Source organism: Populus nigra, chromosome 2 (genome assembly GCF_951802175.1).
Source record: "Populus nigra chromosome 2, ddPopNigr1.1, whole genome shotgun sequence".
Taxonomy (NCBI): Eukaryota; Viridiplantae; Streptophyta; class Magnoliopsida; order Malpighiales; family Salicaceae; genus Populus; species Populus nigra.
The window spans coordinates 40757910-40777973 of NC_084853.1; the positions used below are offsets into that span (position 1 = coordinate 40757910).

Genomic DNA, 20064 nt, shown 5'->3' on the forward strand with positions numbered 1-20064 from the left:
TGAATGTGTAGAGTATATATATAGCTGAGGTGAATTACAAGTTCGTGATAGGAAGGGGAGTGATGACGTAGGAGAACTACTTCGACGATAAGAGTACTTTTAACTGTTTTAAAGACTAAGTGAGGCTTTTAATTTATTTCTTTTTTTGTGGTGCGCCGGACAGTACAAGGTGGTTGCAAACACAAATCATAAGTGAATTTACCTGCCATTTTGAAGCTTGGAGTGGGGTATTTTGTGTAAGATTACACGTGGCTTGTTTGTATTGGTGGTTCGGAATCCATGAATTTTTGGTCCAAAATTTGGGCATCATTAGAATGAGCTGATCAGGTGGGAGTTGGATCATCCAATTGACGTTTAATGGTATACATGGGAGTGTGGTCCAATTATGTCTTTATATATATATATATATATATATATATAAATTAAAATTTTTAATGTTTTTAAGTTGTTTTGAATTTCTAATATTAAAAATAATATTTTTTAAAAAATATTATTTTAAAAATATAAAATTGTCAAAATCATAGTAAAAGATTCGAATGCAAATTGATATTTCTTGAGCAGAAATCATCCTTGCAAAGACTACACAAACGCGCACACACTGTATTAACATCTAGAGCAGGGCAGTTAATAATCAGAGGGCTGTCACCACGTTCAACTTGGTCGGTCAGTTGCAGGTTGCTGGCAGCTCTAGCTTCGCTTGGAAGAGAACTCAGGAACTAATCAGCTTAACCCTTACTGGACGGTGAACTCAAATTATTGCATTGCCAGATGGAATAAAAAGCATTACACTTTCTTTATTTTCTTGGATACGAAATAATTTAAATTATTCCCTTTTAAACCAACCAATCACATAAGAACTAAAACAACCTTTTCATCCAACAAACCTAAAACTAATTAAATATGAAACTTAAAATTATTATACATATTGTTTTCATGAAAAAATCACATAATTATAAATTTTATCAATTTCCTATAGTAGCAGTGACAAAATTATAAATTTTTAATAAAAAATATATTTTTCTTATATTTGATATTTTTATCATTTTATAATTAGTTTATTTATCACTTTTTTTATCTTTATTTTTTGCAATTTTTTTAGTTTTTCCTTCTTTTCTTTAAATTTTGTTTTGGAAAAAAATATTATTTTTTATTTCTTACACTTTAAATATTTATCATTCTACCCTTGGCCTATTTATACCATTCTTTTAATTTGTTCTTATCTTATTCTTTTGTAATTTATTTTTTTCTTTACATTTTTTTTGAAAAATTATTATACAAAGATTAAGGAAATAGTGTTGAACTGTAGCAATTGCAACATTGTTTCATTCTTCTGCTACGTTAAAAAATTAGTTTGAAATCTTTCATCTTTCATTAACGCATATGATCTTTATGATATTTTATTATATATAAGTATTGACTTTTTGATTCACGGTTATATTTTTTACTCAATATTAAAAAACTCATTAATAACATCTACATATTAATTTTTTTAAGTTAAAAAGAAAATTATTCGACCTACAGCGAGGCGAGTTGAATAAACATTTTAACACTTTGTTTTTTGTATTTATTAAAACAAATATTTTTTTTATATATTTAATTCAATACATACAAAGAACTTTTGATTTATATTTAAATTTTAAAAAACATACATTTTAAAAACTTGCATTTTTTTTTCCAAGAAAATTATCCCACCCATGACTAGTTCTATGTATTCAGCTAGCTTGGCTCACCAAGGAAAATCTCCTTTCAACTAATTAAATGACGATGGGATATTCAACTGAGATAAGAGATTGGAGATCTGAGAAAATCTAAGCACAGATTTCCATAGCTGATTTTTGAAACCATGATCATCCACTGAGAATCTATTTCACGTTTGAGCAGTGCATTATTTTATTTATAAATCTTAAATCATCAATCTGATTTTTCAATTTTCTCCATGAAAGCAACCGATTGGTTCAGTTGGGCGGTTGGGGTTATCGACAAAGGTATCTAGAAAACGACTTCGTTTAAAAAATGTTATCTTTAATATAGCACCATGCTTATTTCGAGTTTGCAAGAATGCTGTGGATTGGGTGGTTATATAAATAATAATAATAAAAAAGGGGCCAGTGCCCATTTCTTTATGGTCTGTTTCTGTTATTGCATTATTGGGAATGCTGAATCCCGTAAACAATATTATTATTTTCAGTTTGATTTGATTTTTATTTAAACTGAATGATTTTTTAAAAAATTTAAAATTGAACTGAAATCGGTTTAAACTGACCAATTTTGGTTTGGTTTTTAGAACAAAAATCAGTTTAAACCGGTTTGGCTTGGTTTTTTCAGTTCGGGTTCGTTCGGTTCAGTTTTTTTAATTTCAGACTTGTAAAATCAAAATCGAACTGGTTGATTTTTTTAAAATTCTAATCGATTTAATCGAGTTTTTTTCATAGTTTGTTTTTTTAGTTATTTTTTTTAGTTTTTCCAATTTAATTAATTTTTTGATTTTTTTTCTCACCCCTAATTCAAGTTGTGTAGCAGAAGTTTTGTCTTTTTTTTTTCCTGCTTTCCTTTCTTTTCGTATTTGTTAGCTTTTGGTAGAATAAAGCTTATTATTTAATCCACACACACACATATATATAGTTAATTAATTTAGTTTAAGATTTCCAATATTGAATTCAGGTATTCTATATAACTTTGTTTTTCATGAGTTCTTGACCACTGTTTAATTGTTTTTTTTTTCTGTCTAGTTTTCCAATCTCATTTATTATCAATTTAGGCTGTGTAAAGTTAAAAATTGAAGAATCAAGTATTAATTATGGATAAAGATTAACCAAAAAAAAAAACACTAAAAGAATTAATGGTGTTTTTATCATGCACCAACTCACAAAACACAATTCATTTCTATATTTTTTTAAAAGATATTTGGTTTATTGAAAATTAGATTTTATTATTTGTTCTAGTTTATTTTTTTATATGATTATTTCAATCTCATGACTTGGGTCGCAGGTTAACCCGGTCTCAAGTTTTTTTAATTTATATTCTTTTTAATTTTATTTTTTAACGTTGAGTTGATTAAGAATTAGACTTTATGATTAGCTTTATATTATTTTATATGAGGTTATCTTAGTCTAATAATACGAGTTACTATTTTTTCAGGTGAAATTGGATAGACTTAAGTCATTTTATAATAATTTTTTTAGATTGATTGAGAATTGAGTTTTAAATATTGTATTGTCCAAGTTATTTTTGGACTTATCAAATTGATCAAGTTAACCCTAAATTGTTTAATTTTTTTGTTAAAAAAGTATTAGCAACACCTCAATATTTTGTTTTTTACATTAAAAAAAAATAATTTAATTCACAACTTAGTGCGAGTCAACTATATATAATTTAAACCGAAACTTATTACAAGTTGGGTTTGCATAAAAAATGATTAAATGTTAAGGAATTAATATATTTGTAACTCCCTAGCTCGACCTTGTGTGCACAATGCATACACCCTTTTGTAACCCATCCCGCCTCGATACACATGATGCATGTTAATTTCTGGGAACAAGCTAGGACGGAATGAAAAGTCTTTTACGCCCAACAAATTAAAATTGAAGAGAAGGGATATGCTAAGAGAATGAGCGGTAGATTGAGAGTACAAATTGTAAATTGAAATCCAAAATATTATGACTTGGGAAACCTACTTTTCCAATTCAATGAACATGTTAATTGAAATATAGATATTAACTAGTACAAAAAACATCCTTAATCTATTGCTTCATTGACAATTTTTTTTATTAATTTGAAAAATTAATTTTGCGCTTAATATTGTTAACTAATATTTTTAGTATTACCCTTATTACATCTACCATCTTTTAAAAATAAGCTAGCAAAATCTTCGAATAACTCAGATGTCATACATCTGTTTCATCAAGTATAATCAATACATAAATATATAAAGATGCAAGATGATAGATCCCAACAAGAAAATAATAGAAGATGCTTAATTAAGAAAGGCTTGGTGCAAGCTAACAACTCTTTGCACGGGAGAAAGTTCAAATATGGAAAGAGAAAAAAGAGATCTTCGTAAAGAGAAGATGGATAATGACTAAAGAGTTATGATGAAGAATGTGGCAGCAACTACTAGACAAAAAAAATGGCTTAGATTAGCCATGTTTAAGCTATAACGAGATGAAAATGAGATGATAAATCTTTTACATAATTGCTTAAGAAATCCTTAATCATGTTTTAAGCTCATTGTCATTTCTTTAATATTCCTTTCTTAAGCAATGTGTGAAAGATCTATCATTTTCATCAGTGGACAATGATTAAAGAAATGACAATGGGATGTCATTACCTAGCTATAACAAGAAAGTTTCCAAGACAAAGATGCAAAGAGAAATCTTACCAAGATAAAAATGGCAAGAGAAAATTACCAAGATTATCTCATATTCCCTGTTCCAACTACACTAACTACATCCAGTCATTCATAATCTCATTCCTTTTCCTTTTTTCTTTTTAAATTCCACATGACTTATAAGAAGGACGAGGGAAATCAAGGAAAAACCAGCAAAAATGACGTAAAACTTCATAAAGCAGCTCATCAATCTGTAAAACTGTTTCCTCGAGGACAACTCGATAGTAAGAGCCATCTAAATTACGGAAGGAACATGATTCAGTCGCAATTATTATTATTATTATTATAATGCTAATTAATTAAGACGGGGGAGGATTTGCTACCCAGCTCACAACCCATCAAGTACAGCGCATCATGTGGACCTTTCTTGGAGACATCTTCATCCAAAACATTCATGTTTCATCGTCTCTCTTTATAACCAACCTACAAGAGTATTAAAGAGCAGCCGAACCCTTTATATAAACCTTTGACAATTTGCTTGTAACCAACCCCTTTGCCCCCCACGGAACCCACCTTCGTCCAGAATGATGCGGGCCTTCTTGTTTTATATGATCTAACGTGGCGCTTACGATCGAAGTCGTCTGTCTAGAGGTTAAGAAAAATTCCAGATTTTCTCATGAGAAACAGCAAAACTTTCAGATTTTTAAACATGTTAAGATTACCTGGCAGGTGCTGGGCACTGTTTATTTTTTCGGTGCAGGAGTATTTTTTAAAGTATTCATATCGAAAATAAGTTTCTAAAAATAAAATATTTGAATATATTTTTAAATAAAACCCTTTGAAACTCGCCCACAGCTGGAGAAAGAGAGAGGGAGGCAACGGTGGTTAGGACGATGATGAGGTGCTAGGGCAATAACAAAGCCAAGCTGTACCAGATGCTGTACCAAACGGAATCATTAAAGGCGTTGGAAAACACTCCAGGGAAGTTGAGAAAGAAGGAAGGTGCTTCATTTGTAGTATCATGAACGTGGGGTCTAAATAGATGATGGATAAGCGGTTATATCACCATCATATTTCATTTATCTTTTCATTGACACCAGAGTAATTCTATTGTTTTATATTATCCATTTGGTCGTTGCCCCGAATTTCAGATTTATCCATCAAAATAAAGTAAGGGAAACCGTTCTCGGGAAAAAACTAAAATAGATGAATGATGAAAAAAATACATTCTATTATGATTTAGTTACAAGAGTTTATCAGAAATAGTAACATTCAATAACTATATATCTCAAATTAATAGTTTGATGTAATTTAATTCCATGAATTATAATTGATAAGGCTGCAAAAATTACAGGGAATATTCTAGGATGAATTATTTCTTGAAATTTTTATACAACATTTACGGTGAATTATATAACCCCCACTTCAAGACCACGCTGACTTCTCCTTTGACAAATCTTTTCCGGGGGTATGAAATTCTTCTAAAATAAATGCCTGCACAAAATCTCATGGGAATATTGATGGGGGTTCTTTGAAGATCAAGTCAGGACTAGGAATATTTATGTAAAAACAATTTTAATGAAGATATTTATGAGCTTTTATGAAAGTAGAGAAAAAGTTGGGGAAGAAGATGTAGATGCGTGGGGGAAGAAGCTGAGAATATGTTTATGTCTCCGAGTATATCTCTCTTTCTTCTATATATTTATATTTTCTTTTATATATATTACCTGATTTAAACTGCCTCATGCAATGTAGGAGGGATAGAAAAATAATCTCGTATGAGTAAGATATTATTATCTTATTGCTCGTACCATTGCATCTAATTAATGTAAGTATGGACTGCTTGTTCGTATTTAATAGGATTATGATGGGCATCATAATTATTAACTCAAACTGAAGGTATAGGAGGCTCAATGTAGAGTGACCCTTCAGTCGTGTACTCAAACTGAGGGACGTTGGGTTCAACTCACACCCTGAGCCTAGGAGGAGTCGGGTTCAACATGTGACTGTACCCAAGAATGGTCAGGGATGGTCGTGCCATAGCCTAATATGGAGTTGGGTATGGTCGCATCCTTAACCCAACATGGGGTTCGAGGCTGACATGTCTAGGCTCAACATGGAATTGGACGCTGACGCACCCTGACCCAACGTGGGGTTGGGCGCGGACGCGTCCAGGTCCAACGTGGGGTTGGGAGCGAACATGCCCTTTCTCAACATGGAATTTGACGCATTCATGCTCCTACCCAATTTAGAGTTGGGTGCAGAGAAAATATAATTTCATCTTGGATTGTAATTTTCATGTGTTGGATTTTAAATAGGATTGACTTATAGAAATCATGACCTATCAATAATGCTTTTAATTCGAGAATAGCACAATACCAAAATTTCTCGTATACTATTTTTCAAAACAAAATAAATGACAAAAAAAACGAGGATGATAAAGTGGATCATCGGTTATAGGTTATGAAGCCACTCGAAAGAAGTTCGTGTCATTGTTAAGGGTTGACTTTTCTAGATCCCTTCAATCCAAATGTAAAATTATAAAACTACTTGTTGTCTCAGCGTGAATCGGAATAAAATGAGGTCGAGATGTGTTTTGCGAATAAAAAATGATTTTAAGGCTTTTTCTTCGAGAAAGAAGTGCAAAACAATGAGTTTATAAGTTGCCGGTAAACTCTAAGAATAAATCTGATGATAAAAAATATTTATTCACTTGCTTGAATTCATCAATATTAGAGAAATTTATTTCTTTAAACATATCAAATCAATACAAAACTTTACATCCTTAAAATCATGTGAAAAAATAATTTAATTTCAATTTATACATAAATTAGTTTTACGACGTCCATGACCTTAGAGAAAATAAATAAACGAGAAGAAATGGTCGGCAAAGAGGCCCGATTTTCGGAGATGGTTCAGCGATCGGTGGATAACCAGACACGTGGGCTATGGCTAAAACTGAAATGCTCGAGAGTCCAGCCCGGTATGAAATGGGCCAAGACCGAACTAAGAGTGTGGAGCCAGTGGCCGAAACAGCCACCGCGCTGGCCTGGGTGGTCAAGTTGCCAGTTGCCATTTTCCAGTGCGGATATACCAGATTGGACCATCACAAAATTAACCTTTCTTCTGCTAAAAAAACCATCGAGGACCAAACTGTAGGTGGAAATGGAAACGGAACGTTGTTTTGTTGGCGCTCACAAGTCACAAGTCACAAGTCAAGAACAAACCGCCTTATCAAGGAAATTTAATGCTCTATTTTTTCTTCGGTTAAGAAAGAAATTTCATACGAGTTTCTCCTTCCAGTATATTTAGAATCAAATCACATATAAAATTAAGTTCAATTCAACATATAATTTAAATTCAATCAATAACCTATTATAATTTTTATACTTGAAATAAAATACCAAATTATATCATTGAATTCAATTATATTGTTTAGAATACATATGAAAAAAGATTGAATTAACAATATTAATTATTTTTCTTTTAATTCGAAAATTAATTTGGTACAGAAACAATAACATAGCAGCTATTTATAGATTATTTTGTGGACTCGGAAAAGTGGAAGGGCTTTGACAAATAAAGCAATGGACCTAACATCAAGTTCCTAAAGCAAGTATAATTAATTGCATAAATATCTCACATCAATGAAAATCCAAGATTTCAAGCAAACCCAAAGGAGTAGAGCACGCAGATTTAAAGCAAACCAATTGTTACATTATATTTGTGCAACTCGGGGCTAAATTGTGCAGTACAGCATTTGCAGGATAGAAATCACATCACAGGCATTGATAACTTTGAGAAGGTATATAGCTAAAATTAAAAGAGTTTAGTGTTTCATGCTATATACATATTTAAAATATAATGGGTTAATACGGTGCATGAGTTTTTTAAAAGATTTATTAATTATTATTAGATTGATTGTAAACATAAATGGTTTTTTACTTTTTTTTAAATACATTGAAATAATTAAATTATTCTTAAAAATAAAATTTTTAAAGTTATCATTCAAGGTGTTTTTTTTCATCAAGGTATTTTTACTGGTAGTCAAGTTGACTAAGAGACGATTTAGTATTTTAATAAGTATAAAAATAATTAAAAAATCAAAAGTAGTTGACGAATACAACAACACATGTGCCAATGTGTAGAGAGCTTTTACCGTCTTTGGATGGTGCATGAGGCGCCTCTTAACAGCCAAACATCAGCTTTTTGCAATGGTGTTGGGAGCGGCACACCAAGCTCTTCCAGGTGGTGGGGCGTGTGTCGGCAAATGACTAACGGTGTGATTCTGATGGATTATTTTTCATATTCTTTCCCTCTTCCCTCTCCTTGTCTCATGTTTTCATATTCTGATGTGTCATTCCAAAAATTAAATGTGTCCTGTTAGTATTTGTATTGATTTTGATCTTTATTTTTTTATTGTTATTTGTTTTGTTTTTAATACTTTTTTAAGTTGATTTTATTTTTCAATTTTGTTCATTAACATTTGATTTTGTTTAATATTTGTATCCAATTTGATTCTTATTTTTTTTATCGCTATTTTTTTAATCTTTTCTTGATTTTTTTATTTTTCAATTTCATCTCATTATTTTATTTTATTTAGTTTTTATACCAGATTTGGTCATTATTTGTTTATTGCTATTTTTTAATTATTTTCTTGATTGATTTTTTTCTTCAATTTCATCAATCAATATTTGGATGATTGGCAATTTTACCTTGTGATTTTACCTTGTTTTTATTCCATGGGGTAATTTCAGTCTCCTAATCGGGGTAACATGTTTCAAAGATTAGCCCGATTTGACTTTAATTATTTTTTCAGATCTCTTTTTTAAATTGATTTTTTAAAAAATTTCATTATTCGACACTAGATTATTGGACCTTAAACTTCATTATTTTTTCCACTTCTTTTTATTGGGTTATCCTAATCTCATGTTCTATATCTTGGGTTAGCTGAGTTAACCGAGGTTGACTTGGGTTGTTTATGATTTTTTTTATTTTCACCTTTTATTATTTAATTTGCTTGAAAGTTGACATCTATTGTTTTATTCAATATCTTTTGTATGAAATTATCATGGTCTCATGACCGGTTCGTAAATTTGACATGTTGACTCAAGTCAGGATTGTTTGCCCTTTTTTAAAATTATTTTTTGCAGTTCATCATTCAGCTTTTTATTTGCTGTTAATTGAGTTTCAAATTTTTTTTATTTTTTTATTTATGAAATTATTCCGTTTTCATTCAGTTCTTACTTTATTATCAAATAAGATTGTCTAGATATTTTAAATATATTTAAAGAGTATCCTTACACTATAAAAAATTATTTTTTATTAGTCATTATAATTTTTTTATAGTCATATTATTAAATTAAAATAACTTATTAAATTGTAATTTTTTTATATATAATTATATTATTAAATTAACATATCTTATTAAATTCTTTCGAACGAATAATTCGGTTAAAGATTGTTCTTACTCATTCAGAAACACTATCATTACGTGGACATTTCTTTTTTACTTGATCTAAAACGTAGCACTGTATACATAGCCAGTAACATCATCTAAATTCAAAGACATTAGTTAATGTAGTTATAGTTGAACCGTTCCTTTGACTTCCTCTACCCGTTTGGTACAAAAACTTTAACGTGACCCCACAGACAGGTCGACGTCTAATAAAATCCACCAGGATTGGATCGAGCCTAACATACGTGCTCAGGTCAAACAATTTGGACTAAACAGACCTCGAACACCACCTAGAACTAATCTTTTGTTTGCTAGCGAGCCCACCCCTGCATCCGTCACGAGATGGAGCGGTTTAACAAACACCTCTCACATTCGCCATACGCACCTCTATAAAATCCCTCAAAACTAACCCTTCCTAGCTAGCTAATTGATTTGCATGAAGTTTTTTTCCTTCTTTTTTCTGAAATGGGAAACTGCATCACATACCACAATTCATCAAATTCTGCTGGGAGAGTGATTCTATCGGATGGTAGGGTTTGTGAGTTTGATAAACCGCTAACGGTGGCTGAGCTGATGCTAGAATACCCACAACAAGTTGTGGTCGAGTTTCACTCATATTTGACTGAAAAGAGGCCACCACCATTGCCCGCTGACAAGAAGCTAGAAATGAAGTTGTACCTAATGCTGCCTATGAAGCCAGGGAAACCAGCATCATTATCATCAGAAGAAGCGAGACGTGTTCTTTTGAGTGCGAACTCGGTTTTAAGATCACGGTCTTCTTTATCATCATCGAGGTTTCTCCCTTTATTTGCTATGATGTGCCCTGCTGGAGTTGGAGAGGAACAAAAGCTTGTTATGCGAAAGAAGGAATGTTATGTAGAGGAGAAGCCAGCTGCGGATCAGAAATATGATTCTGAGCTAACAGAGATTTTTGAGAGTAGGCCTGAATATCTGAGTAGGCAGCTTTCAGGTAAAGGGACGTGGAAGCCTAGCTTGGGCACTATCAATGAGAAAAGGGTAGAGAAAAAGATCCCTCGCTGGTTGTTTTGAAGGGTTGATCTTCTTCTAGTGAAAGAAGGGCTAATTAATTTAATCAATTTAGGTTCTATATATAATTAATTTGAGATTTGTGCTGTTAGTATTTTAATTTCAATTGTTGAAACGCAATGAAGGGATGATGAGATGTGCATGTTTGTGTCTATTAACGCAAAATAAATTTATATCCTCTTGTTAATTAATTAAGAATTAATAATTTTTGTTTAACTAAACATCAACATTACTTGTTTTTTTTTTTCAATTCCTTTCCTTCATTCCTTCTTTTCCATATGATAATCACTGTAACACTGTACAAGCCTCCCATATTTCGATCCAAGAAAACACACCAGAACACCAGGTAATTAAGGACATTTGGCTGAGAATTATAATTCAGTGAGCGTTTTGAGTGCCGAGAGAAAGCATTCAACGCCAATTACAGGGGGAGGGAGATGGATAGATGATGATTAGTCTGTTATTGAATTGGTTGAACACGTTGTTTTCTTTCACCAACCCTTCGGTTAGGAGAAGCCCTTTCAGTGGTTTCTGTTTATTAGTATATGTAAACCGATGGATTCAATTTGGGGAGAGGATGAAATAAAGGGAGACTGACAAAACTGATATAGAATAATATTAACCAATGTCATAGTCATGACCGGTGACTAGTCAACAACCAAATTTCTGTGTTTTGTAATACGTACGGTGGGAGAAGTTGGGGGAAAGAAATAAATTAAACAGTAAAAAATAGGACTAATTAATTGTAATAAAGAAAAGAAAAGATAAGAAAAAGAGACAAATTAAAGCAGTTGAAGGACCAGAAGAGGATTACATCGCTCCAATAAATTTCTTCGGCTTTCTTCTGGACTCTTTGAACCCATTGTGAGCCCCAATGTTATTAAGCTTAATAAGATAAAAAAGAAAACACTAAAACGGAATGGTGGTTTTAAACAGTGTAAAATACTGTAGCTATGTATTTTTTTTTAATTAACGCAAGTATTTGGGGTGTTTAGGTTAATTTGTGCATACCTCAACTAATTCCATGGCCTCGAAAATTAATGATCATGTAAATTTCTAGTGGCCATCATATTATCGATCAATCATATAACTCGAACATGAGACCACATTAAAAGTAAATTTTTTAATTTCAAGCTTTACCACTAGACCATTAGATGATTGACTTTGTGTTTTTATTTGGGATTGTAATGGTAAAATAATGATTTTTTCCTAATCAACAAAGACAATGGGATGATAGATTTTTTTATAGTAAAATAATTAACTTCTTATTCTTAGAAGTAACAAAAATATTAAACTAGCTTCAATTTTTCATGGTTTCAAACATAATAAAATAATTTAATTACTATTAAATTTTAAACTTTTTTAACTAATGTTCAGGGTTTTTTTTTGCATTTCCCTCCTTATTGTTTTGAATAGAAGCTTATGATCATGACTTGAAGAATAAGTTTTAAGAAAAAGCAAACAATTATATATTGATATTAAGTTTTTTATGTGATTGTATGTGAAAATAAAAAAATAATTAATTTGAGAGAATTTTATAAAATTTTTATAATTAAAAAAATAATTATAAATAAATATTTATTCTCATTTAATATTCATGAGAAATTTTTTATTCATATATAATTATTAATAAAGTAATTACTAACACTACCATAACAAAGTTGTAATGCTATATGAAAAATATGGTATAATTGTGTGATTCTTAAAATATCAATTTAATTATTTTTTAAAAAACTATTTTATAATATAAAAATAAAATAATTAAAAGACCGAGAAAAGATCAAGAAAGTCAAGCTTTGCCACGCTGGGCTTCAAAAGATAGGCTAAGCATGTGCCTGCGCTTCGATGGTCACCCGTGTGCCTAGCCTTTAAATAAAAGATAAGGCAGACATGGCCTTGAAGGCTAGGCCTCCAACTCTGATTTTTTTTTTTAAAAAAAAACACAAGGTATGCCTCTCCTTGAAAGGTTAGGCTTGTGCCTCTTACCTGAAAAAAAAAATAAAATTAATGGATGACATATCATCCAATAAACAATGTTTTGACCCAATGGTTTTTGGTTGCCTCCAATGATTAGGGATTCAGGAGCCAAGTTTTTTACATAAGAAATTTAATTTTTTTATTTGATTTTATCTAAAAACACAAAAAAATACATTCTAAAAATCTCCATAATCCCATTGCCAAACTCAGAACACATAATTAGTCTAAAAACTTAAAATCGAATTGAAGCACTCTTTTTATATTTCAACTTTCTATATTTCAATGTACTTCTTCAACATTATTCAAGGCTCAAACCACTTTATTGTACTCATTTCCATAAGAAGAACCAACAACATCTAGATGGGAATTTGTGGGTTACACAATAAGTTAAGTCAAAAGGTTTTTTTTTCATTCAATCTAGTCATTTTTTTCTTAATTTTTTTCTTATCTGATGTCCAAGTTGCCTTTAAATATGTCAAATTAATTGGGTCCTGTAAAAAAAATTCTCACACAATTTAATTTTAAATTTAAACAACATAAAAAATCAAGTTAGGAGATTTCAAAATTGATCTGTTAGGTTAGGTTTAATAATAGTATCAAATAATTATCTCAAACATGAACATTTTTTGTTATATTAAAAACAAATTTATTCAACACGCAACTTAGTGTGGGCCTATACATAGTATATACTATAACTTAAATAAATAAAAGAACAAAATAATTCAATATATACATTCTTCATTATCAATAGGAAAAATTAAAGTCTATAAAATTAAAAACCACTTACCATTGGTTTCGTTAAGTAGGTAGATAGAAGAATCTTACTAATAAAATAAATAGATAAAACTAGATTGGTAGCCCCCAACGCTGCGGGTCAAACTAAGTTTTTTTTCAATTAAAAAAAATTTAGAAGATGTCTATGTTTTTAAAAAGTAAGAGAAATTTTGATAATTGAGATAAACCTTGATTAATTTGAGAATATAATAAAAAATAAAGTAACAACAACAAAAAATAAATTAAAAAAATATTATAAAGTTGAGTTAACTCATAAAATATTTAACCTGACAGATAAAATTAGGTTAATTAGGCATACAGAAAGAAAAATATCATCAAAAATCAATTGTAAAAAGAACCTAATAAGCTAACCCGGTCGACGGTCCCATATATTTCAAACTCGTGACTACATGAAATGATGCAAGCGAACACACGGTGATGAACACATGGTGATTACATGAAATGATGCAAGCGAACACATGGTGATTACATGAAATGATGCAAGCGAACACTAGGTCGACATGTAATGTAGATTTATCATTTCTACAAGCCTTCTTCCCCTTCTTGGTGGTAACATGTACTATTAGAGGGTTGCCGGAAGAAAGCCAGAATCCTTCATCATATATGCTTTAGGAAAGAGTTAATTGGTCGGGAAACGTATTCATTTGTCATGAGGATGCTTCACGATAACAACCGGACACTTGACACGCTTGGCACAATGTTCACTCACACTTCCGAGGAGAGCCCTGTAACAATGAATTAGAGAATAAGATCCTTATGTCCATAGCAGATGAATTATCTTTGTGATTTAGTTAAAACAATTTAATAAGCCAGTGAAAGTCACTCATTACTTTCTCAAGAAACCATAGCCGTGGCTTCCCATGACCAAAGTGTCAGGTTTAAGTTTCTCTACTGTATTACAGATCACATCCTTTGCCTCTCCACTCCCAATAACTCTCTCCACGTTTACCTGCGCAGGGCTTCCGTCGTTAAGCAGACATAAAGGGAAGAAAGCTAGCAAACAGATCAAACGCACGAAAGGAGAGAGTTTGGTACTTTACTCTTTTGTTGAAGTTCCTGTAGACGGTTTCTGCTCGTTGCATAACTGAGTTCACCAAGTCGGTTCCATATTTTTCCACAGCAGTAATCACATCAGTCGAGAACATTTGCACTACAATCAAATATTTTTCTTCAGAGATTACTATAGATTCTAGTTAAACAAGGAAGTAAAGCTCTAAAAAAGAGCAAGAAATTATTAGAAACCTGCAACGTCAAAGGAAGAGTACATGGCTGGCGGGGGCTTAACATAGAGGAGGACTAACGTGGCGGTGGAGTTGTGAGAAATAAGGTTGCTGAGACACCATGAAAGAGCATGCATACTCTCCTCACTCTCATCCACTGCCACCACTATCTTGTGCATGTTCTCCACACTCATTCCTTCCATAATTCTAAGCTTGATGATCTGTTTTCTTTTCTTACTCGTAATTGATTTTCGTACACAGCTCTAAGAGAAATGCTGGCCTCAAAATGTTGATAACGAAAAAAGCCTAATCGGTAGTTCTATTTATAGGCGGTAATGGTTTTTCTGCGCTGGTTTTGAGCTTACTGGATTAATTCTATCTGTGTATAGATAATTGAATGAGGCTTTCGAAATGAAAAGGGACTGCTTCCGAATAAAGTATTGATATTAAAGAGGAAGCGGCAATATCACTTTGACTTTTCAGTTACTTTGCATGATATTTATATATATATATATATAGAAAGAATGAAAAGTGACACTTTAGACTACAAGGAAAAAAAAATTAAATTGTGATTCATTAATTTGTATTTTAATGTGAGGTTTATGAGTTTTACTTATTTTATGATCTTTGTGTATTTTTAAAGTTTCTTTTTAACATTATCAATTAAAATTTATTAATTTTTAATGATCAATCAAAAATACATATTTGAGATTGTATTAAAAAAAATTAAATTAAATTAATATATAAATCGGTCTGGTAACACTGGCATTTGAAGACTGTGAAAAATAAGGTCTGCCAATCTCAACGGTTGACCTCTGCTTGGCACCAGGGATGGAACCAGGAGGAGGCGGGCAGGGCTCTGGCCCTGCAAAATATTTTAAATTTTTAGTGTTTAAATATAGGATAATATAATATATTTTTATTTTAAATAGATAAATTTTCTAATAATAAATTATATTTTGAGTTTTGGCTTGCTTTATTATATAATTCCAGCTCCCCCCTGCTTGTCACCTTCCATGGACATGCATGGTTCTCGTCACAGCCGATCCCCATACCAAATACCCTTTTTATATTTTGTTTTTCATAATAAATCGAGGACAATAATTGATTATGACTGCAATCACAGACCTAAAATTATCTAACAGCCGAATAAGCAGGGAGCCCCAGAACACCAAAAGCGTTGCAATCAAAAGCTATCCACAAACCACGAAGATATTTATCAGCATTACGTAGAAAGGCTTGCTTTGGTTGATCGATGAGTTCACCAATGATCCAAAAAGGCTGCTTCATGAAGTTCCATCAAACTAATATTCCAGCAAAATCCCAAACCCCACGAAAGATTCCTTTGCCCAGGTCTTGTTTTCAGTCCAAATCTGTAGCTATTGCTTGAGCAAGTTGGAGACCACCTGGCATCCTGTGGGGTTGCTTCAGTAGCCAATTAGCAACCTCTATCTTTTCATTCGTTAGAGGTTTATCTTCCCAGATTAATATGCTTTTAATGCGATGCACATGCTGGACGGGGGTGGTTGGGGGGTTGGGGCATTTCAAATTGTTTCTTCAATTATTCCGGTGAGGTTCGGTATGCTTGGGGTTTTCGTCTTTGAAATGTATAGAAAATTTAAAACCATTTTGTTTGGTTTTAAAGATTTTTAAAAATTGGTTGGTGGATTTTGAAAAGTAAAGCAAGTTTTCTGTTTCTATTTTCAAATTTAATCTTTAAAAACAGAAGGTAGAAAATGGAAATGATATCAGACAGTCTCTTTATGATTCGTAATTGGGTTTTGAATTTTTCATGGTTTTGAATTCAGTCTTATCAATGAAAAGATCTACTGTTGGGGAAAAAAACAAAAAAAAGTAGATTATCATGTTGCAAATTGGATTGGGATATGGGGACTTCAAAATTCAATCCACCAGCAAGTCTCACCAGACATCAAATCTAACTGCAAATAATCAAATTAAATATTTAAAATTCAATTTTATATCACGAATGATTTCTGTCCAAAAAAACAATCTACAAGTTCATAAGATATAAAAATGGATTTCCAGTACATGCGGCTGATAGAAGAGAATGATTTTTTTAACTTTGAAATTCATTTTAATTCATGTTGAAATGATCAGAATGCATGGTTTCCAATAATCCTCAACCTTTCATGAACAGAATGCTCATGTAGCTTAAAAGAAACTTCAATTCACCAAAATCTCTCATTAAATCAGTGCCCTTGGGCTCGAGGTTAAAAAGAAATGTCGCATGGGTGAAACTTTTCACCGTAGCTTCTGTAGCTAAGCTAGAGTATAAAACCAAGGCCTAGGTTGCCTGGGCCTTATGCGGCAGACAAGACTCAGTTCTCGCCCTTTCACTTGGTCTGGCAGGTGGCTTGGCCCTGTCGGTGAATATTTGCTGAATATGGGCTGAGTCCTTGTGCAAGTAATCTAAACCCAACTCATTTCGAGACCACCATTGTCCCAAGAATTTAAAGGTAAAAAGATTATTTTAACTCTTAGATATTAAATTTATTTTTAAAAAATTATCACTTTTTATTTTATAAATCTCAGAATTACTGGAGATTTTCATGATCCGTGGAATCAGTCGAGGTACACACAAGCTGATCCGGACACCCACACCAATTTTTTTTTAAAAAAGGAACTTCAAGGCAAAGATTGCTTCAACAGCCATCCTCTCCTAATCACATGATGAATTGTTTTGGCTGATCTTGACTGCACAATTTAGCATCCTGTCGTGATTGATCTTGACAAACTTGCTCAATTCGAATACGTATGGCCTTTTTGCACTTTGCCCGTCACCTAGCCAAATTGGCCTCCTAAGTCCTGATTGGGTATTTGTCAAGTTAAGTCTCCTAGCTACTTAGAGTTAGGTCCGCCTAAACCCATAAATGAGAACCCTAACAAATGAATGCTATCATCTCCAATATGCCATGGCCAATCGAATTTAAACACCGATTTCCCTCCTAGGAAGAAAAATCATTGGTTCAACGAACACAAAATGTAAATTTGTCAAGAGCATGAATCAGAGAAGGATTGAATGGAGATACTTAACATAGCCTATAGAAATATACGCGACGAACCCTATCTTAACTCATTACACAAGACGTGGACAGCATCACCTTCCTACACGGATGGAGGTGCAAGATCAACGTAATATGGTGAGCAAGTAATGTCCTTTGCCCACATGTCCCCACAAGGCACAACTTGCCGACTTGCTGCATTTGCTCAAATGTTTTGAAAAATCTTGCAAAGTCTCTTCTTAGCCAATTAATTAGAAACATCCAAATTGTAAGCGAGAAAGAGAAAGAGATAAGATCGATGAGGGGATAAGCACAGATGTCAGCATCCCAGTACCCTATATTTGTTTTTGCTGTCCGAAACTTCTTTGGCAAGAATCTAAATTTTTTTCATGCTTTAAAATAAAAAAAATTAATGTTTTTAAATTATTTTCAAATAAAAAATATTTTAAAAAACAACACTTACCAACAATTATACTCCAGTAGGGCAAAAATTATTAATAAAGACGAAGAACTTAAAATAAAAGATGCCACCCACTATTCCTCATTTCCCAGGTAGATAGGTGATCGAATATTTTCATGGAGAGCGGAGTGAGGGCCCAGTGAATCACAGCTATAAATTTTGGTGTTTTCTCGTAAAGCGCGTTTGGAATTTCGTAATTTTTGCTTCTTAAATTTCAAAGGTGGGATGAGGTGGGGGCCAGTATTTTTAAATTTCAGGTAGCCAGAGAGCCGTTAGTTAATAGCAGATCCAAGGCTTTACATTCAAACCTCCTAAATAGAAACAAAGTGTGTCTTGCAATCGGTCTTTTTTCTGTTTTTATTCATCAGTACTCTTATTTCGGATTGTCTCTCGTGGAATAAGTAGATTACGGGACTGCCCCTCTGTCTTTTCACAATCATTTTAATAGATAAAAAATCTCTGCAGGCATACCTACCGTAACAAGATTTATTTTTTTTAATTTTTTATCCACAGTAAAAAAACCATCTACTTTTGAAACCATTTAAATAGAAAGTCGAATAAAACCATGAGCTCGTTGATCTGCGTTTAGAAACGTTTTTAAACAAAAATTAATTTTTTTTTAAAATGGTTTTGAAAAGAAAAAATGAACATATAATTTCATTTTTTAAGTGTTTTTATATAGTTTTGATGCATTTAAACTAAACCGCAATAAGCAGGAATTTAAATGGATAATTAACATCCAATATATTATATATAAAAAATTCTTCTACCCTTGATTTTGCAATCCAATCACCATTATTTAACTAATGGAAACACAAAATGTTTTGTTTAGCTGGAAGGAAAGAAACCTACAGACACAGACAGACAAGCAAAGAATTTCACGGGCAGAATAAAATTGTATGGTCCCAAAGTACACGCTCTAGAACCCAAGGAAAAGTATCTTGCTGCTTTTCTGTACGTATATTACAATTCGCAGGCTGTTTGACAAAGAAACAGAGGTTTCGCATCTCCCTGTGCAAGTCAAGAAACGAAGCTTCACGTTCCAGCTCTACTCAACCGCGTCTCTTGCCGTAGTGGGTGTTTAATGCTGCGTTGAAGAAAATAGATTTAAAAGATACACGTAGTTAAAATTGTCATGAGAATTTTATATGTAAAAAAATATAATATTTTAAATTTTATAAAATTAAGATTTAAAATGCAATTACATGTGAGGTTAGGTGAAAAAAATAGAAATTATTTGACTAATTAAACTGTTTTTTCTTTGTAATTGGATAAAAACAGAAACTACTATCATATGAAACACTTTCGTGGTTCATGTTCTTCTAATTTTATTTTATTTTAAACTGGATTTAACAAAAAGAAAAAACTCGGAGAATATTCCCAATTGTTGTCAACTTGAGTATTAAAATAAACGAACGTGAATGGATATATGATAATGCACACTTTTTTTTAAAATTAATCATTCATTCTTTTTGTTTTTTTTAAGGAACGAACACCTGCAGGTTTTCATTCTTACTCGCTAGGTACTTTCTTTTGTTTTTTCGAGAAATTCTTTAATATTTTCCATTCTTATACAATACTTTAGTATTTTCTTCTGAAATAAAGTTTTTTTTTTCAGAATAAAAAACTCGTCGTAAGTTATTGATATGCAAGAGTGAAACAAAAGGGAATGGAGTTACGGTTATGTTTCAAGTTATCTATTTTAATAAGGGTAGTTTTGGGATTTGAAGCCACTTCCTGTTCTTTTTAAAGCCGGG

At 31.9% G+C, this 20064-nt stretch overlaps 2 protein-coding genes across 2 annotated transcripts; one reads left to right on the forward strand and one right to left on the reverse strand.

Annotated features, from left to right (window-relative positions):
* Positions 1-10250: 10250 nt before the first annotated feature.
* LOC133682978 (uncharacterized) lies at positions 10251-10835 on the forward strand. The gene has a single exon (XM_062106503.1). It carries the CDS (start codon positions 10251-10253, stop codon positions 10833-10835), a length of 585 nt encoding a protein of 194 aa, XP_061962487.1.
* Positions 10836-13946: 3111 nt separating this feature from the next.
* LOC133681555 (universal stress protein A-like protein) lies at positions 13947-15237 on the reverse strand. Its single transcript, XM_062104631.1, has 4 exons — positions 14847-15237; positions 14645-14754; positions 14435-14553; positions 13947-14329 (listed from the first exon to the last, which is right to left on the reverse strand). The coding sequence occupies exons 1-4, from the start codon at positions 15025-15027 to the stop codon at positions 14245-14247; spliced, it is 495 nt and encodes a 164-aa protein (XP_061960615.1). The 5' UTR covers positions 15028-15237; the 3' UTR covers positions 13947-14244.
* Positions 15238-20064: the final 4827 nt, after the last annotated feature.